Genomic DNA, 20,309 nt, shown 5'->3' with positions numbered 1-20,309 from the left:
ACAAAATAAAATAAGCCTGGAATTTTCTAAATTAAAGCAAATAGAGCTCCACAGTAATCACAAGTTAAGATGTATGTGTAATACAAATGTGTCCCTGAAAATGAGGGGGCAACTCTGTGAAGCCTCTTGCCAATGTCAGGAAACTAGGTATTGTCTGGCAAATGCCCCTAGTCATTTTAAATAAAAATAAATATTGCTCACATCCTGGATTTCTACTATGACAATTTCTGAAGTAATAAACTCCAATTGCCAACAGAAATATCACGTTGTGTCGAAACCATGAGGGCCAGAGATGCAAATGAGTCCCTCAGTCGCGCACACCACTAGATAAATGCCCTTTAATCACTGTGCGTAAACAAGAGAAAAATGATATACGCCAACACCGAAGCCCTGTTTCTGAAGAGAGGCCCAGACAAAACATCTGGTTTTCATAGTCATTTCTGCTTCTACCTATTAGTATGAGGCTATCTTGCAACAAATCTTCCCAAGGTCTGCTTCTGTGAAAGAAAGATCACTCAAGAAAAACAGTCACTGTGCATCACATTTCACATTTCCTGTAACTCATCTCATCTAAACCCAAACAACTAGAACTGTAGTCTGGGTCCTACGCACACAAAAACAACAAACAGCGAAAAAGACGAATTTCTATATAATGGCCCCAGAATCATGATAACTAGAGTGCGTAAGGAGGTCTTACTGTATTGTGGGAATTAATTTTCTCAAGGGCTTTGATAGGGAAGAGAACAGCTGCTCTGAATACAGCTGCTTCCCAGGGCCTCTGGAATTTTCTGTAACCCTAGTCCTTGTGTGGGCCTGCTACACCCAAGGTACGAGGACAGGTTATGAGGATTATCAATCAGTGTGTGTCTGCAGAGAACGTTCTAGTGGGAGAGTCAGAAAGGAGCACAAATAGATTATCAGGGAAAATTAAGAGGAACCTACGGGAATGAAAAGAACAAAGAAAATTCTGTCTGCTATCTATTACTTCTCATCCTAGCACTGCTTCTCTCAAAACAAACAAACAAACAAACAAAACACCTTGACATGTAGTCTGAAGAAGACACTCGCACCATGAAATGAACTTTAAAAAAATTTTAAGGATAGGTTTCTTCTTTTTCCGATTAAGTACTCACTGTATCGAGTAGGGGAGGGGGAGCCTTGTCAATAGGTCAACAGAAATCCTGGAAGGAACAGGCCCACCAACTCCTGCTTCCTCTCTCATTATCTGGAAGCAGACTACAACGGAGGCCACATTTCCAGCTGGAGAGGCATTAATCGGTCCTTGGCCCTGCTGTCCGTTTCCAAAATGTGGGGCATTTCCTGTCAATTCTATTTCCGTTTCATAAACTACATTAACTATCAAGTCCAATTTGGGGCATCTGGGTGACTCAGTCAGTTGAGCATCTGACTCTTGACTTTGGCTCAGGTCATGATCTCAGGGTCCTGAGATGGAGCCCCACGTCAGGCTCCGCACTGGGCATGAAGCCTGCTTAGGATTCCCTCTGTCCCCCTCCCTCTGCTCCTCCCCCCCTTAAAAAAAATCCTATTTTGAGACCTGGATTTAACAGAAAGAACACTCAAACACCACAATCAAACTTTCCTCTCTTAGTTCACAACCTCAAAATACTTCAATATTTTCCTGTCAAATAATCCACGGACGTCTCTGCAGCACTGGGGCTATCCAGGGTCTCCGTGAATTGGTAAAAAGAGCGCTGAATGTTTTTGGAAGGACAACAGTGGCGATTACCACTTCAACCTCAGTTAAGAAAAAAGAAAGTATTATGGAAAAAATGTAAAGGAAAATGAGCAAATCAAACGTTGAGCTTCTAAGAACAGAAGCATTTGTGCCCGGAAACCTATTCGAAAGGAGGTTACAAACCCAAGGTGAAAGCTAATCCTCCCGCTGCCGCTCGAACCACATCTGAAGGTGGGTGCGGGGACCCAGCACAACTCTCGAGCGGACACACCAGCCTGAACTCCTCGTGGTTTATGCGATTATACCTGGTCCCAGGGTTCCACGGAGTCAGCTGTGAAAAAATCTCCTTAGGGGCCCCTGGGTGGCACAGCGGTTGAACGTCTGCCTTCGGCTCAGGGCGTGATCCCGGCGTTATGGGATCGAGCCCCACATCAGGCTCCTCCGCTATGAGCCTGCTTCTTCCTCTCCCACTCCCTCTGTTTGTGTTCCCTTTCTCACTGGCTGTCTCTATCTCTGTCGAATGAATAAATAAAATCTTTAAAAAAAAAAATCTCCTTAAAAATGCACTGGCTCGCTGCGCTCTCCTTCACTGAAGAGAAACAGGGAAAGAGCCTGCAGTCAGTCATGCCCTTACACTCCAGTTGTGTTACACAGCAAAAGAGACGCCTTGGACCGTTTTTAACAAAAAAACATTTTAGGACACTATTCTAATTCAATATATAGCCACCCATATAGGTTAATGTTGCTAGGCTGAAAAATACAATTAGCATTTTTAAAGCATGAAAACTACGTATAATTTGCTATACTCTGAGAAGGCTTTGAAGGAAACCCAAACAACTAAAGAATTGTAAATCACGAACTGGCAACCCTGTTACCCAGCGGATGAGGGTTCTCAACTACTGTGCGGCAAGTTTTCACGCACGTGGAATGTCGTCTTGCTTCACCTACACATACTCTTGCAATGATGGGTGTCTGATGGACTCTTGGCATGAGCAGGCTCTAGAATCTGGAGAAGGGTAAGCATTTCCAGGTGGTAAGAGGGAGTAAGTACCATGAAACATTATGCATGTGCCTAAAAAAGAGACCATATTAGAGAAATATACATGAGGAGGGTATGGGGGGGGGGACAATGAAGGGAGGACGGAGACCGGAACAGTTTACAGAACTCAACAGGGTGGTTAGGTAGACCCCGTTGAGAAGGTGAAGGCTGAATAAAGAGTGGAATGTGATGATAAGTGCTGGTGGGAATGGAAAACAGTTCAGCTTCGGTCATTCCTCAAGAAGCCAGACGCAGAACTACCTTATGAACCAGCAATTCCAATTCTACATACATATCCAGAAGAATCAAAACCATTTATGCAAACAAACACTGTACATGAATGCTCAGAGCATTTTCACACTAACCAAAAGATGGAGCGCACCCACGTGAGTGAAGAACGAACGAACACAATATATCTACAACGGAATATTATTCAACCATAAAAAGGAATGGCGTGCAGACGCAAAAGAGATGTAGAGGAACTGTGAAAACATTTACGTGAAAGAGAAAGAAGCCAGACAGAAAGGCTCCTATTAGATTATTTTATTTATATGAAATATCCAGAGTAGGTAAATCCATAGAGACAGAAAGCAGACTGTGGTTGCCAGGGGAGGGGAAGAGACAAGGGAAGGAAAAAAGAGAGGGGGAAATGGGAAGTGACTGTTTAACACACACACACACACACACACACACACACACACGATCTCACTGGAGGGTGATGAAAATGTTCTGGAACTAGACAGAGGTGATGGTTTGCACATTGTGAATATACTGAATACCACAGAATTGTATGCTTCAAGCTTTAAAAGGGTTAATTTTATGTTATGTGAATTTTACTTCAGTTAAAAAACACACAAACACAAGGTAAGGCACAGGTCCTAAAGCCCACATGGCTCACCTGCCTGAGGAACCAATGAGCACGGGCAGAGTGAGCGAGAGAGAAGTTCGGCAAATTGAGAGGGCACTCAGTGCAGGGAAGTGACTTCTAGGTCACTTTTCAGGACTTTTTTTTTTTTTTTTTTTTTTTTTTTGAGAGAGAGAGAGAGACAGTGTGCGTGTGCGGGCACAGAGGATGAGGGGCAGAAGTAGAGGGAGAGAGAGAATCTTAAGCAGACTCCACACCCAGGACAGAACCCAACACGGGCTTGAGGTCACAACCCTGAGCTCATGACCGGAGCTGAAATCGAGAGGCGGACGCTTAACTGACTGAGTCACCTGGGTGCCCCTCAGGACTTGTCTTTATTCTTAGTAAAGGGGGAGCCATTATAAGGTTTTGAGAAGAAAGACATGATCTAACCTACAGCGTAAAAGGATCATGCTGACTGCTGTGTTGAGAACAGACCATAGGGGGCAAAGGTCAGAGCAGAGCCGCCTACTAACAGGGGCTACTGCAAAAATCTGGATGAGACAGAACAGTGGCTGAGAGTTGTGTCAGCAACACTGCAGAATACGACGAGTTTTCGAATGTTTGGCTATGTAATTTTTCCACCCACCCCAAACGTCAAGTAAAATGCCAATATATAAAACAGAAAACAGGCAAAACTTGTCTAGATGAAGTGAGGACGAGGGCTGGGGGGCTTGGTGGTCAGCCTTCTTGATCATCTGACCCTATTTGCGGTGGTCCTCAGGACTCTTGAAAACACGGTTTTAACCAGAAGGACATAAACTAGATCAGCGGTTTCAGAAGAAGGGGGAGATGAAAGGGCTACTGACTACAAAGGAGCATGGGGGAATTTTTAGGGTGACAGAACTGTTCTTATCTTGACTGGGGTATGGGTTACATGAACGTGCGTACTTATAAAAATTCATAGAACTAAGTACTAAGAGAGGTGAAATCCACTGCGTGTATATTATACCTCAATACAAATAAAATTAAAAGTCTGAAAGTCACTTTCAGCCTGTAATGCTTCTCAAACCCTCACTTCCCACCATCTATGACACTCTGTACACTTGCCATCAGCACTGAAAATCCACCCTTCCTCTTATCTTTTGTGTTTCTATCAATATCACACATCAATATCCCAGTCACCCAGGTCTGAAACTTCTCACTGATCCTGGACTTCTTTCTTGCCCCCAACTCAACAGCCAACTCCACCTCTGAAATGTTTCTTCTATTTTCCATACTTTCTTCCTCACTGGCTTAGTCCGAATTCCTGCCTAGAGTACTGAGGCCCCTAACTGATCTCCTAACAGCCTAACATCTTTCCTCTTTCTAACACATCCGAAATGGTGCTGCTACTCTTCCATTAACTCGGAACTTCTTTTCAAAAACCTTTGATGGCTCATTAAAGAATAAAGTCCAAACTCTTTTGTACTATGTTCAAAGCCTTTTAGAATCAAAAGCACACCATTTACTTTAAGACATAATTTGTTCTCATGTTAAGAACTCTGCTGGCCAAGATCCCCATCCAATTTCCCTAGATGATTTCCTGCTCCTCTCTTTCATTTAACCTGCATTCTGGCTGAACTGGGTTATAAACCAATTCCCAAGTCAGTCCTATACTCTACGGCACCTTTGCACTCACTACTTCCACTACCTGGAACGCCCCGTCTTCCTCTCATCTCTACTTACTGAAATAGTTTCTTCCATCTCTATACTTCCAGGATGCACAAACCTCTCCTGTAACATTCAACCGATTCCATCTTTGATTATTTGTGTATGCACCCTAACCTCATACAATCCTAAGGGTAGAGATCCTGTCCTACTCATCTCAGAATCCCTCCCATGGACCCATAATAGCGTTCTGCACTTAAGTGTTCAATTAAGTACCTGCTGAGTTTAATCAAATTAAATGTACAGTATTTGCTTTAAGACAAAATTCTGTCATGTGAAAACTATACGGTCATAAACAAGCAATCACAGAAAATTATGACGTTCAACTTTCAATCAGGCTGGAAACAGTGTTAGAAAACTTTTTTAGGGGTGCCTGGGTGGTGCAGTCATTAAGCGTCTGCCTTCCGCTCAGGGCATGATCCCGGCGTTATGGGATCGAGCCCCACATCAGGCTCCTCCGCTATAAGCCTGCTTCTTCCTCTCTCACTCCCCCTGCTTGTGTTCCCTCTCTCGCTGGCTGTCTCTCTCTGTCGAATAAATAAATAAAATCTAAAAAAAAAAAAAAAAAACAAAAAAAAAAACAAAAAAACTTTTTTAGGTAGACACAGCTAAACTCAAACACAAATTGTTGAGGACACAGTTATTTGAAATTTTATAAAAGCACGACCAAAATGTTCTGGCCAGGAAATGTTTCGTTCCAGCTAAAACCACAGTGAGTGACAAAGCACAATTTTCAAGTGGGTATTATATGTTTTATATTTTGAAATCTCCTCACTAAACCTACTTGTATCATATAGGATTTAATCAAGTATACCTGAAATAGTAGCTCAACAGAAAATATCTCACTTAGAAACACGATTCACAAATAAAGGGAAATGTTGAAAGAGAAAATCAAAAAGTAGATTTTGTTTCCTCACTGCTACATAGTTTACTTGAAGGAACTACCTGGCCGCTCATTAACTTACTGTTCAGAATACACCGCCCAGAAATTTGGTAGTGTCTTCTGTCTCTTACGCCATCTTAACAAGTATGATTACTTGTTTATAAGAAAACATCCATTTTAACAGACTTTCATTAAATACGATAAACTGAGTAAAATAACCTTTGGTGAGGTGGTTAGAAGGTCAAAGTAGAATGAAATAAGGTAGGGTAGCATGTACAAATTTACAGGTAAACGAAGTGCTTGCTATCGGCTTTAAAACCCCAATTTCACAAAGGAAGACATTTCCACGCTCCCCAGATGTATTTATTATCAAAAGAATAAAAGTATTTAATGTCAGCTGCTCCACAGACACACAAACACTGAGCCACTACATTTAGTCTGTGACACACACACTCCTCCCACATGCCCAGAAGAAAAACCATTTGTACTTAGTGCTAGAGACCCCGAAGCCACTCAATGTCCCATTGTTTACATATGAGATATAATAGCCTTCAATTTTCTGTCAATAGTAATCTTGTTTGCACAAAAATAATTTTGTTAGTCCTGTCGCCTGACAAATTGTGACTGAAGGACAAGAAGGGAGGGCTTGTAGAGGACACGTTTTAAAAGTAAAATGACACTCTTCTCTTTGTGGGTGCTTTCTGGACATTTAAAAATTTCTCTCCCTGACTCTCTCCCCCTCATCTTCTCTCTCTCTCTTCCTCAGTCTATTCCCCCCCACCCCATCAGGATAACATTAGCCTGAAAGCTGACAATTCAATCACATCTCAAGCAACCATTTACTTACTCTGTTATTTAATAGGAGGGGGGAAAACCCAGTTACCATAACAACTCACATCACATGGTAATTATGGAGTCTCTAAAATACAGCAAACCATACTTTTCACGGTGTTTTCTAAGGGGGAATGTGTAATAAGCACAGATACCACTTCTCCCAATTATTATTCAGAATTTCCATCTAATTGTTTCATATTGCACGAATGCTAATGCNNNACTCCACGCTCTTCCTAAGAAATATGTTTTTAAATAAAGAAGGAATGAAAGAAAAAGGCAAATATAGTCCTTGCATTTCAAATGAGGGGTTATATCTCACCTATTTCTGGGCATCTAGGGAAAAAAATCCACAGAAGGCAGAAGAAAGGCAAAATTAATTTATAGGGCAAAAGAATCAAATGATGATTCATAGAGAAGGAAGGAAGGAAGGAAGGACAGATTTCATTCAGAATGAGTGCTGCCAATAAGTCCAGGTAAGAGTTCCCTGGAATAAAAATGAAGACAGAGCTCATTACCTAACGCAGAGGCAGAAATATGGTTGGGTGAAGGCAGCAGCATCAGGGACATTTGCATGTGCCCAAAGATGGAGGAAATAATGAAGCAAGACTGCCATTCTCATCCAGGGACAAATCACTGTCATCCAACTTAGGTGAGAGTGTCACGTCAGAGTTAGAAATGCCAAAGGATGACAAGACAGGCAGCAAATTTCAGGGAACGAAACTGTCATTCACCTTCTACTTCCTTATCAGGAGGAATCAAGTTAGTCTCAGGATGAGAAAGTGTAGTTATAAACAGAGCAGAAGAGGACAGTCACTTGAGGTTGGAGAAGTCCTAGTAGGTCTGAAATGACCCCTGGTTGTCCCTCTTCAAAGGAGCGGAGGGAGAGGGGGCACTTCAGGTTCAGAAAAGTCTAGACAGGCCAATGATTATACAGAACTTCTCCTGGGGTATGTCAGGTCAAAGTCAAATCAGACTTAGATTTGCGAGTCTTCCAAAAGTCCCATGAGAGAGTTTCACTTTAAGAAAAATCAATGAAAAAAAAAAATCAAAACATTAAGAATTTTCAAAAAGAAGGGAATATAATAATCTCCAAAAGAATTCACCACAGATAAAATAACTAGTTCTCCACAATGGAAATTACTTGATTTAATGAACACAGTTCTTCAGAAATATTGACAATTACATAAAGCAAAATACGTAAGGATAGGAAGAACAGAGCTCTTAGGACATTCAAAACAAAGTTCTTTTACCTATTCACACACTCACCCACCTATAGTTGTAGGCATTCAGAAGGCCCTAGTATACGTAATCTTCGCAGGGAGGAAAGGCTACATCTATTCATATAAATGACTAATGACATAAAACAGTACACAAAAGCCATTCAAATTATACTAATGTCACTTCTTAGTAAGACCTCAATAATTATTAGGTTCACCGTCAATTTATTAACAACATTTCTGGAAAAAGGAAACTATCATACGAAATGCATATATGAAGTCTAAGGCACATCCACGTTTCAAAAGGATTTAAATCATTAACCCAACAAAGGTCTATGAAGCATCTGCTATGTGCCGGGAATACCAGGCATTGGAGCTACAGGTGACCAAAACAAAGCTCCCTGATTTTATAAACTTTACACTTTACAGGGGGGGACTAACTGTCATGTATGCTCTGCCACCCACAACGCCCCCTTCAGGATTAGTAGGAAGATGGATAGATCTGAGTGAACAGACTCATATATTAAATAAATTGAATTCATAGTTATAAACATTCCTGAGGAAAACTCCAAGCCCAAATGGTTTCACTGGAAAATTCTACCAAACATTTAAGGAAAAATTATTTATTAGGATAGCATTATACAGTAACATATCAGGCAAAGACAATAAAGGGAAGCTACAGAACAATATTCCTCATGAACGAAGATAGAAAAATCCTTAACAAAATATTACTAGCAAGTCAAATTCAGCAACATATAAATAGGACCATACATTAGGATTACGTGGAGTTTTTCCCAGGAATGAAGATTTGGTTCACTTAGACAAATCAAAATAATTCATCATATCAACAAGTTTAAAAAGTATACAATCTTCTGATATAGAACAAAACATTCAACAAAATTCAACATCCATTTGTGATATAAAAACTTTCAGCAATTTAGGAATAAAAGGAAACTTTGCGAATCTGATAAAGCTTATCTACAAAATCTTCATACTGAAATAAGCTAAATATAGCACCGTATTTAATGTTAAGACACTGCATGTTTTCCCGCAAGACTGTGCATAAGATAAGAAATGTCTGCTCTTACACTCTAGTTCAACGCTGCACTGGAAGGCCCTATACAGTGTAATCAGGCAAGAAAAAGAAATGAAAGGCACACACATCAGGAAAAAAAAGTTAAGATCATCCCTACTTATACACATCACAATGAAAAACAAAAAGAAGCTACAAGAAATCAACAAGAATATGTAGGTGGGTTTAGTAAAGTCAGAGATATCCATTATATGTTTATATACTAGCAAGGAGCAGGTGCAAATTAAGACAAACGAAAAAAGTTTAATTTGATGCAGGAGCATCAAAATACTTGGGGACACGCAATACTCATTAAATTTAACAAAATATGCATAAAATTTGTAATAGAACAAAACACTGACCTGAAATAATGGAAAGATATATATGCCTTGTGCATGAGTTGAAAGACTCAATATTAGTGAGATGTCAGTTCTCTCCCAAATTAATCTACAGATTCAATACATTTCTAACCAAAATTACAGCAGGCTTTTTTGTGGTTTCTCAAAGCTGATTTAAAGTTTACATGGAAAAGCCAAAGATAGCCAAATTTTAAAACAACAAAATTGGAGGATTCATATTACTTGATTTCAAGACCTTTATAAAGCGACAGTAATTAAGCTGTGTGGTTTTGGTTAAAGTATACACACATAGATCAAGGGAATACAACTGAATGCAGAAGTAGACCCACGCAGGGGCGCCTGGGTGGCTCAGTCAGTTAAGCGTCTGCCTTCAGCTCAGGTCATGATCCCAGGGTTCTGGGATTGAGCCCTGAGTCAGGCTCCCTGCTTGGTGGGGCGTCTGCTTTACCCTGTGCCTCTCCCTCTGTGTGTGCTCATGCTCTCTCACTCTCTCTAGCTCTCATTCTCTCTCAAATAAATAAATAAAATCTTAAAAAAAAAAAAACAAAAAAGAAGTAGACCCATACATACGGACAAATGATTTTCAACAGAGGTGTCTCAGTGAAGAAAGAATGGAATATTCAATAAATATAACTCATATCTCATGAAAAATTAACTCACACAGATTCTAGGCTAGAATGTAAACTGTAAACTATAAAACTTCTATATGTAAACACAGGAGATGATCAAGGGACTAATGGATAAACTATGTATGCTAGATTCATATAATGGGATATTTTTCGGTCATAAAAACGAATGACATCCTGACATGCTACAGCATATATAAACTTTGAAAACATTATACTGCGTGAAAAAAGTCAGACAAATAGACCACATATTGTATGATTCCATATACATGTAATGTCCAAAATATGCGAACTATAGAGACAGATAAGTGGATTAGTGGTTGCTGGAAGCTAGGAAAAGAGGAAAAGGGAGTCTCTCTGCTAATAGGTACAGAATTTCTTTTTGGTGGGATGAAAATATTCTAAAATTGATTGTGCTGATGGTTTCGCAACTCTGTGAATATGCTAAAACCACTGTTTTGCACATCTTACATGAGTGGGTTTCATTGCACATTAATTATGCCTCGATTTTTTAAAAAATAAAGAAAGCAGAAAATATAGGAGGGGAAAAAAAAGAAAACAGAAGACCTTTGAGACTTTGGGTTAGACAAAAAGCAAGGACCATAAGCGGAAAACCTTGATAAACTGAAGTTCTTTAAAGGTAACCATTTGCTCTTCAAAAGACACTGCCAAGGAAATAAAAAGACAAGTTACAGATTTGGTTAAAAAAAAATTTGCAAAACACATTTCTAATAAAGAATTTATACCAGAATAAAGAACTCTCATTTGAAAAGAAAAACCTGGTTAAAAACAACAACAACAACAACAAAAAACCAAGCACAACAACAGAATCCTTCATAGAAGAAAAGGTATGACTGGCAAAAAATAAAAGAAAGAGATCCTCAATACCAACAGCCATTAAGGAAACAAAACCACAGAAGAGAAACCACTCTCCAGGGATGAGAATGGCTAGCTTTTAAAAAACTGAGGACTCTTGGGAATGCAAGTTGGTACAGCCGCTCTGGAAAACAGTGTGGAGGTCCCTTAAAAAGTTAAAAATTGAGCTACCCTATGACCCAGCCATTGCAATACTGGGTGTTTACCCCAAAGATACAGACGTAGTGAAGAGGAGGGCCATATGCACCCTAATGTTCATAGCAGCATTGTCCACAATAGCTAAATCGTGGAAGGAGCCGAGATGCCCTTCAACAGATGACTGGATTAAGAAGATGTGGTCCATATATACAATGGAATATTACTCAGCCATCAAAAAGAAAGATTTCTCAACATTTGCTGCAACATGGATGGCACTGGAGGAGATAATGCTAAGTGAAATAAGTCAAGCAGAGAAAGACAATTATCATATAATTTCTCTCATCTATGGAATATAAGAACTAGGATGATCGGTAGGGGAAGAAAGGGATGGGGGGGTAATCAGAGAGGGGAATGAAACATGAGAGACTATGGACTATGAGAAACAAACTGAGGGCCTCAGAGGGGAGGGGGGTGGGGGAATGGGATAGACCGGTGATGGGTAGTAAGGAGGGCACGTATCGCATGGTGCACTGGGTGTTATACGTAACTAATGAATCATCGAACTTTACATCGGAAACCAGGGATGTACTGTATGGTGACTAACATAATAAAAAATCATTAAAAAAAAAAAAAGGAGGGCACGTACTGCATGGTGCACTGGGTGTTATATGCAAGTAATGAATCATGGAACTTTACATCAGAAACTAGAGATGTACTGTATCGTGACTAACATAATAAAAATTATTATTATTAAAAATAATAGGGGCGCCTGGGTGGCACAGCGGTTAAGCGTCTGCCTTCGGCTCAGGGTGTGATCCCGGCGTTATGGGATCGAGCCCCACATCAGGCTCCTCCGTTATAAGCCTGCTTCTTCCTCTCCCACTCCCCCTGCTTGTGTTCCCTCTCTCGCTGGCTGTCTCTATCTCTGTCGAATAAATAAATAAAAAATCTTTAAAAATAATAATAATAATAATAAAATAAAAAATAAAAAAAAATAAAAAACCGAGGACTCTGGGCAAAGAGAGCAAGTGGAACCTCCCTTACGTTGCCGGTGGGCACTCCAAATGGACAGTCACTAGGAAAAGTTTGGTAGCTTGTTTCATTCACTTACCATATGGCCTAGCAATCCCACTCCGACATCTTTATTTACTCAAAAGAAATGAAAACAGATGTCCACACATAGACCTATATGAGAATTGCTTATAGTGGCTTCAGTCCTAATTGCCAAGAACTGGAAACACCCCAAGGGCCCATCGATGGGTGAATAAACCAACGGAAACTCTCACGACAGATATTTTTAAAATAAAAGACTCAGAAGCAATAATAAGAACCCAAAGAAGTTTGAAGAAAATGTCCCTTGCAACTATACCAAAAGGATCCCAACAAAAGAAGGACCAGAAGCAAGGAGAAGAGTAAGGAAACCCTAGAGTCATCTTGGGAAGATCCAAAGGTATCGTTACATGCTGTCTGGTTAACCTGGGATGGCGTAGGGTAGTCCAAGGACCACCCTGAGTCATACTGCCCGGGTTCAGCGTCCAGGCTCCTGTACTTAGGAGCTCTGTGATCTCAAGCACATTAGCAGTACCAACGTTTCACAGTGTTACTGTAGAGATTAAATGAATATACATATATATAGCAATTTTTAAAATACCTGAGCTGGTTGTTAGCTATTATCACTGCAATTATTATTCTGATTAACCAGATCTTAAAACTCGTATTATTTGTTGTCACCTAGTTTGAGAAACTGTACGATTCATTCTCTATCTCTGCCTTTTTTTAAATGAATTACAACAAGATGAATCCAAACTAAAATCCTACCATAGACTTGACAAAATTCTATCCAATGTATCTTCCAACTGACTCCTAAAATAATGATTTCCTCATCTCTTTGAAATTTTCTAGGCATTCTACAATACCAGCAACAATTATTTTTTTTAAAGATTTTATTTATTTATTTGACAGAGATAGAGACAGCCAGCGAGAGAGGGAACACAAGCAGGGGGAGTGGGAGAGGAAGAAGCAGGCTCACAGTGGAGGAGCCTGATGTGGGGCTCGATCCCAGAACGCCGGGATCACGCCCTGAGCCGAAGGCAGACGCTTAACCGCTATGCCACCCAGACGCCCCAGCAACAATTATTTTAACCCAAATAATTTCTCTGTTCATATCCAAGGCATGCCTAAATTCTGATGCCATTTGCTGAAACTTATTAGATTGCCTTCTGCTACTCCTCATATTAACACTTTTTCTTGTTTCTGTTCTGATGGTGACTTTTAAAATCAACTTTCCATTAATACTTAACACTTTGGTTAAGTACTTGGTTAAGTAACCTTCAATCCCCTACGTGCACAGCTTAAAACACAAAAAGGCACCAAATCTCTCCCTTCTCCATGGCCGTAATGAGATGTTAGGGAAAACAAATCTAGAAATCACCTATGTTCTTTCTTTCATGAAATTAAACCTCTTTTCCTCCCAGATCTTTAGTCCCTCCTTAGTTAAGTGAAAACACTGAATTAGACAAAAAAAAGCTTTGAACCAAATATTTATATAATTTCAACTCTAATTAAATATATGAAAGAACATGGGCGGCACAGGATAAAGACAGATCTCTAAAAACTGGATATGCTACTTGTAGCAAGTGACAGGATGCAGAATATAATCCAGCCAAATGAGTGGTGCCAAGATTCAGAAATTACGCACCAAAATGAGATTTAGTACAAACATACTGTAGTAGCTCTAATTACGTTTACATCAAGCCATTAAATGTTTTACAATTCCTATCTTCATTTGTAAGTGGTATATAACCTACCATGTCCAAATTATATAAAAGAAACCTCTTTGTTAGGATACTTTGTTATTCATTTATTTTAATCTATATACACCTGAATGAGTAACCGTCATAAACTGTTTAAAGGTAACACTAAAGCCCACATTTCCCACATGCTCTCCAGCTTCTCTCCTCCCTCTGGTGTTGCTACAATCTGATATGATCAGACTTTATACAAATCATCTCACGGCATCACATAACTTTATTTTAAAAGGGTAGCCTAAAAGAAAAACAGAATAAACACGAAAACCAAAGGGTTTTTTTTCCTTAAACACTTATTTACGGTTAATTCACAACATCCACAAAATATATAAACACTGGAGCCCTACGTACTTGCAGAGGATTCAAATCAAGAAACAGGCAAGATTATTTCTTTAAATAATAAGTTGGTATTTATTCTGAACAATACAAGTTAAACAATGATGAAAGAAACCAAATTACTACATACTACTCCCTAATAATAAGGCTGGGCAATGAGAGAAGCATGTTTCTTTCAGAAACACATCCAAACACATCCAAATATTTTAGTATTCAGTTGGGTCCACTATTTTGGTTGCCTTTAAAAGCAACTTTTAGGGAAACCTGGGTGGCTCAGTCAGTTAAACGTCTGCCTTCAGCTCAGGTCATGATCCCAAGGTCCTGGGATCAAGTCCCACATCAGGTTCCTTGCTCAGAGAGGAGCCTGCTTCTCACTCTGCCTGCTGCTCCCCCTGCTTGTGTGCTCTCTCTCAAAACGGTATGCAAGTTTTGAATTTAAAAAAGGAATGTAGGGGCGCCTGGGTGGCTCAGTCAGTTAAGCATCTGCCTTCGGCTCAGGCTGGGATCCCAGGGTCCTAGAATGGAGCCCCTGCATCACATCAGGCTCCCTGCTCAGTGGGGAGCCTGCTTCTGCTTCTCCTTCTTTCCCCCACCCTCGCCCTGCTCATGCTCTCTCGCTCTCTCTTTCTCGAATAAATTTTAAAAATCTTTGAAACAAAATAAAATAAACACACACTAAATTTAATGACCATAAACTGAAGGGGGGGTAGCACCTAAACATATACAAGCAAGAAGAACCGGTTACACTGTCTATGGAGGCACCTACCTCATGCACTAGAGCGAGAGAGGTCTGCTTGAAACTTCGCCCTCTACTGGCCATCAGTCGATTCAATGGTTTGCCATCTTTACTCTGATAGGTTGAAACATCATAACAAAATAACATACCACCTGAGGGGGTAAAAACAACTTATAAAAACATTTCTTATGGAAAAACTTAATTAATTAGATTCCCAGAGTCTCAGTAATCCATATTCAATCAATCTGGATAGTCAGGTTTTTTTTGTTTTTGTTTTTAAGATTTCATTTATTTGAGAGAGACAGCGCACACCCGAGAACAAGAGCAAGGGGAGGGCAGAGCGACCCTGCAATCGTGACCTGGGCGGAAGGCAGATGCTTAATGGACTGAGCCACCCAGGCACCCCTGGATTGAGAGATTTACAAATTAAAATAATTTGCTAAGCAAATACGATTTTTTGACTACGGTGTCTAAGGAAAGAAAAAATAGAAGTGATTTAAGAAGTTAGCAGTTACCATATTCAAATTATCACTTATTCATGAGCTTTATTCATTTGTAAATAAACAAACAAATTTACAATTTATGATTTTAAATTTTGTGAGCTGTTACTTCTAGAGATTTTTAATTTTTTAAGAATAAATTCCAATTAGGGGCTCCTGGGCAGCTTAGTTGGTTGAGTATCACGGACTCTTGATTTCAGCTCAGGTCATGATCTCAGGGTCCTGGGATTGGGCCCCATGTGGGGAATCCCCACTCAGCAGGGAGTTGGCTTGAGGATTCTCTCTCTCTCTGCCCTTCCCCCTGCTTGCGTGAATTCTCTCTCTAAATAGGTGAAGAAGAAGAAGAAGAAGAAGAAGAAGAAGAAGAAGAAGAAGAAGAAGAAGAGGAGGAAGAAGAAAAAGAAAGAAAGAAAGAAAGAAAGAAAGAAAGAAAGAAAGAAAGAAGAAATAATAATTCCAATTAAAGAGAAATGCCTACACATATCAACCCTTGTGAACTCCTGATAACAGGGGCTCCTTTAGGTTATACCCACAAGTGGACAAGTTTTCCTTCATCCCTACACTCACATGCATTCACTCTCCCCTTTTTCCTCCCTCCTCCTCCTCTAATCTTTCACCTCCCTGTCCTCCCCACTCTGGTCAACTAAGTTCTCAAACTGAACTTCCAGCTCCAGCTGGCCCCCAGTGTTCACGGAAAAGCAAAGGAAGACAGACAAATGCTGGAAGTAGTCTTGGAAGCTATCTGGGTAATTGTGAGCCAATGAGAAGACACATTCAAGAACTAAAAATTTAAAACATGAAGATCATTACATTTTTAAATATCTCTTACTGAAGTACAATATATGCTGAGAAAAGTGCACATCAAAAGCATACAGCTCAATGAATTTTCACAAACTGAACAAGTAATTGGCACCCACATCAAGAAATAAACCATTATCAACATCCCTGACCCCTTTCTCATGCCTCCTTCCAGTCACGTCCACCCCCACCCCAAACATACCAACCTGCTAACAACCATTCTGCCCACTTCGGTACTTTATATAAATGGAATTAGACTGTACATATGCTTTTGTATCTGGCTTCGTTCCCTCAAATAATCATTGCGAGAATCATCCACATTATTCGCAGTTGTAGTCTATTCCTTCTCGTTGCTGAATAATATTCCACCACGTGAATATAACACAATTTATCTATCCATTTTACTGTCAGTAGGCATTTAGACAGCTTCCAAGGTTAGAGCTCCTCAAATAATGCTGCTATGGACATTACAGTATGTCTTTTGGGGACTTCATTTAGGTTTATCCCTAAGAATGAAAACACTAGGTAAAACAGGGTATGATTTTGTTCAGAACCAGTCTGAACCAGTTTGTTCAGAACCAGCTTTCCACAGTGGTTGTACTGACTTGCATTCCCAACCCCAGTCTAGTTGCTCCATTTTTTTATCAATACTTTTTATTTTCCATCTTTTTTCACTTAGCCAACCTGGTAAGTATGTAACAGTATCTTACTGTGGTTTTAATTTGCATTTCTCTGATAACGAAGAAGACTATTTACTCATATGTTCATTGGACATTGGAATTTCTTCTTTTGGAGGATGTGTTCAATTCTTTTTCCAATTTTTTATTAACTTTCTTATTGATTTGCAAAAAATATTTGATATAATCTAAATTGAGTCCTTTATCAGGTATGTGTATTATAAATACCTTCTTTGCATTCCGTGGCCTGCGTTTAAATGCTCTTAATGGTAGATTTTGGTTAACATGTATTCTTGATTTTAATATAATTTGTTATTACTTTTATAATCAGAGATTTTATTTTTATTTATTATAATCAGAGATTTTAATTATAGGATAATTTGTTGAAAAGATCATCCCTTTTCTCCACAGCACTGCAATGTCACTCAGGTAACAAATTTGGAGACCTTGGTATGTGGGTCTGTTTCTGGACACTCTATATTCTTCGTGGGTCAACCTGTCAATCCTTGCACCAATACCACTTTTAGTTATTGTGGCTTTATAATAGGTCTTGATACCTGGTAATGTATATCCTCCTATTTTGCTGTTGTTCTTCAACATTACTTTGGCTAATTCTGACCTTTGCATTTCCACACAAATTTTAGAATCAGCTTGTCAATTTCCAATATCCTAGCCAGGATATTGCTAGGGACTGGAATGAATCTATTCATTAATTTAAGAGAGTTGACATTTTTACAAATTAGAGTCTTCTAGTCCATCAACATTGTATATGACTTCATTTATTAGGATGTCTTTAATTTTTCTCCATAATAATTTGTAGCTTCCAGTGTAAAGGTTTTATACACTCTGTTAAATTTATCCTAGGTAATCTATATTTTTCAGTGCTATATAAATGGTACAGTTTAAAAATTTTTTTTACTATGGTATATAAAAATATATAATTGATTTGTATGTTGACCTTTATATGTATAAAGTAACCTTGCTGAATTCATTTACTAATCCTAATTAGTCTGTAGATTATTTTGGATTTTCCATGTATTATACAAGCATCTACAATGACTATTTAACTAAGTAATCACTAATGAATATTTTTTAATATATATGTTAAGCTTTACAGGGGTGCCTGGGTGGCTCAGTCAGTTAAGTGTCTGCCTTCAGCTCAGGTCATTATCTCAGGGTCCTGGGATCCAGCACCACATCTGGCTCTCTGCTCAGCAGGGAATCTGCCTCTCCCTCTCCCTCTCTCTCAAATAAATAAAGTCTTAAAAAAAAAAAGAAAGAAAGAAAAGTTTTTAAACTAAGCTTTACACCCAACACGGGGCTTGAACTCACGACCCTGAGATCAAGAGTTGCATGTGCTACCAACTGAGCCAGCCAGGCACCCCACTGACGACTATTTTAATGGCTAATTTTTTGTCTGCAAATAATTACTATTCTACTTCTTCCTTTCTAATCCTTATGACTTTAATTTTTCGAGGCTTATTACACTAGCTATAGTCTTCATTACAATACTGAAAAATATAGTGCTTATAACAAACACCCCTGTCTCTTTCCCAATTTCAGAAGTAAAAGTTTCAATATTTCAGTATGAAGTACAAAGACAGCATTGTAGATGTTCTTTATGAGAATTTTAAAAAGCTCCCTTCCATTCATAGTTTAATGAGAGTCTTTTTTGTATCAGGAATGAAAACAAAATCATTCAAAGGCTATTTCTGCATCTATTGAGATCACCTAAAGATTGTTCTGCCTTTTTCTATTAATGTACTGAACTATACTGATTTTCAAATATTAAATTAACCTCAATTGTTATGTACTATCCTCTGTATTGCTAAATTCCATTTTCTAATATATTTTTGGGGTAGTTTTACAACTGTGTGTAATGGAAGAGATTGCTTTATAATATTCCCTTCTTGTACTCAGTATCAAGATTATGCTGATCTCATCAACAGTGTTCCCTTTTTCCTATTCTCTGTTAGAATTTATGGAAGACCATTATTATTACTTCTTTGATTTTTGGGAAGAATTAGCCAAGAAAGCCATTTGCACTTAGAGTTTTCTTTGTGGGAAAGTTGTTAGAGATTCAATTTCTTCAATACCTATCAAACTATTCATATAGTCTATTTCTCCTTCTGTCAGTTTTGCAAAGTTTTATATTTTAGTGAATTTCTATATTTCATCCAAACTGTGACACTTACTGGCTGAAAGTTCTTCGTAATATTCTTTTATGATCTTTTTTTAAGATTTTATTTATTTATTTGACAGAGAGACAGCCAGCGAGAGAGGGAACACAAGCAGGGGGAGTGGGAGAGGAAGAAGCAGGCTCCCAGTGGAGGAGCCTGACATGGGACTCGATCCCAGGACTCCGAGATCACACCCTGAGCCGAAGGCAGTCACTTAACGACTGAGCCACCCAGGCGCCCCTTTTTTATGGTTTTCTTGAATGCTGTAGGTCTGAAGTGGTGTCCTCTCTGTTGTTCTAATAGAGACAATCTATATTTCTCCATTTTATTGTCTAAACTTACAACGGCTTTATCAATTTTTTAAAAACTTTTTAAAGAATCAATTTTACGGGCACCCGGGTGGCTCAGTCAGTTAAGCATCCAACTCTTGGTTTCAGATCAGATCATGATCTCAGGGTCCTGGGATGGAGCCCTGCATCGGGCTCTGCGCTCATCTCAGAGTCTGCATGGGATTCTCTCCCTTTCCCTCTGCCCTTCCCCCTGCTCACGTGTGCATGTACTCTCTCTTGAATAAATAAAATCTTTAAAAAAAAAATCAATTGTTGGCTGTGATTTTTTTTATATGTTTTCTCTTGTTTTTTTATTCTTATCTTCATTATTCCTTTCTTTAAGCTTAATTTGCTGTTATTCTTGAAATGGAAGCTTAAATCAAATTGTTTTCCTTTCTTGTTATTTAACATATGTATTGAAAGTACAAATTTCCCTCTACTGCTGTTTTAGCTAAGTCCCACAAGTCATGATGTGGCTTATTTTCATTATGATTCAGTTAAAAATATTTTCTGATTTCCATTTTTATTTTTTCTTTGATCCATGGATTACTTATAAGTATACTGTTCAATTTTGAAGCTACTGGAGACATTCTAGCTATCCTTTTGTTATTTATTTTTAGCTCAATTCCACCATCATCAGAAGATAGACTCT

The 20,309-nt window shown here is 39.0% G+C and overlaps 1 protein-coding gene across 1 annotated transcript in view; it reads right to left on the bottom strand.

Moving 5' to 3' along the window:
- Nucleotides 1–20,309, bottom strand: part of FOCAD (focadhesin) — a 272,312-nt gene that overhangs the window by 77,322 nt on the left and 174,681 nt on the right. Inside the window, exon 20 of the mRNA XM_008689800.2 lies at nt 15,204–15,325. Coding sequence (XP_008688022.1) covers nt 15,204–15,325 — 122 coding nt within the window. The remainder of the gene's footprint in view (nt 1–15,203; nt 15,326–20,309) is intronic.

Source organism: Ursus maritimus, unplaced genomic scaffold (genome assembly GCF_017311325.1).
Source record: "Ursus maritimus isolate PB19 unplaced genomic scaffold, ASM1731132v1 scaffold_17, whole genome shotgun sequence".
Lineage (NCBI taxonomy): Eukaryota > Metazoa > Chordata > Mammalia > Carnivora > Ursidae > Ursus > Ursus maritimus.
The sequence above is the reverse complement of the archived record's forward strand: the minus strand, read 5'-3'. Positions and strand labels throughout refer to the sequence as shown.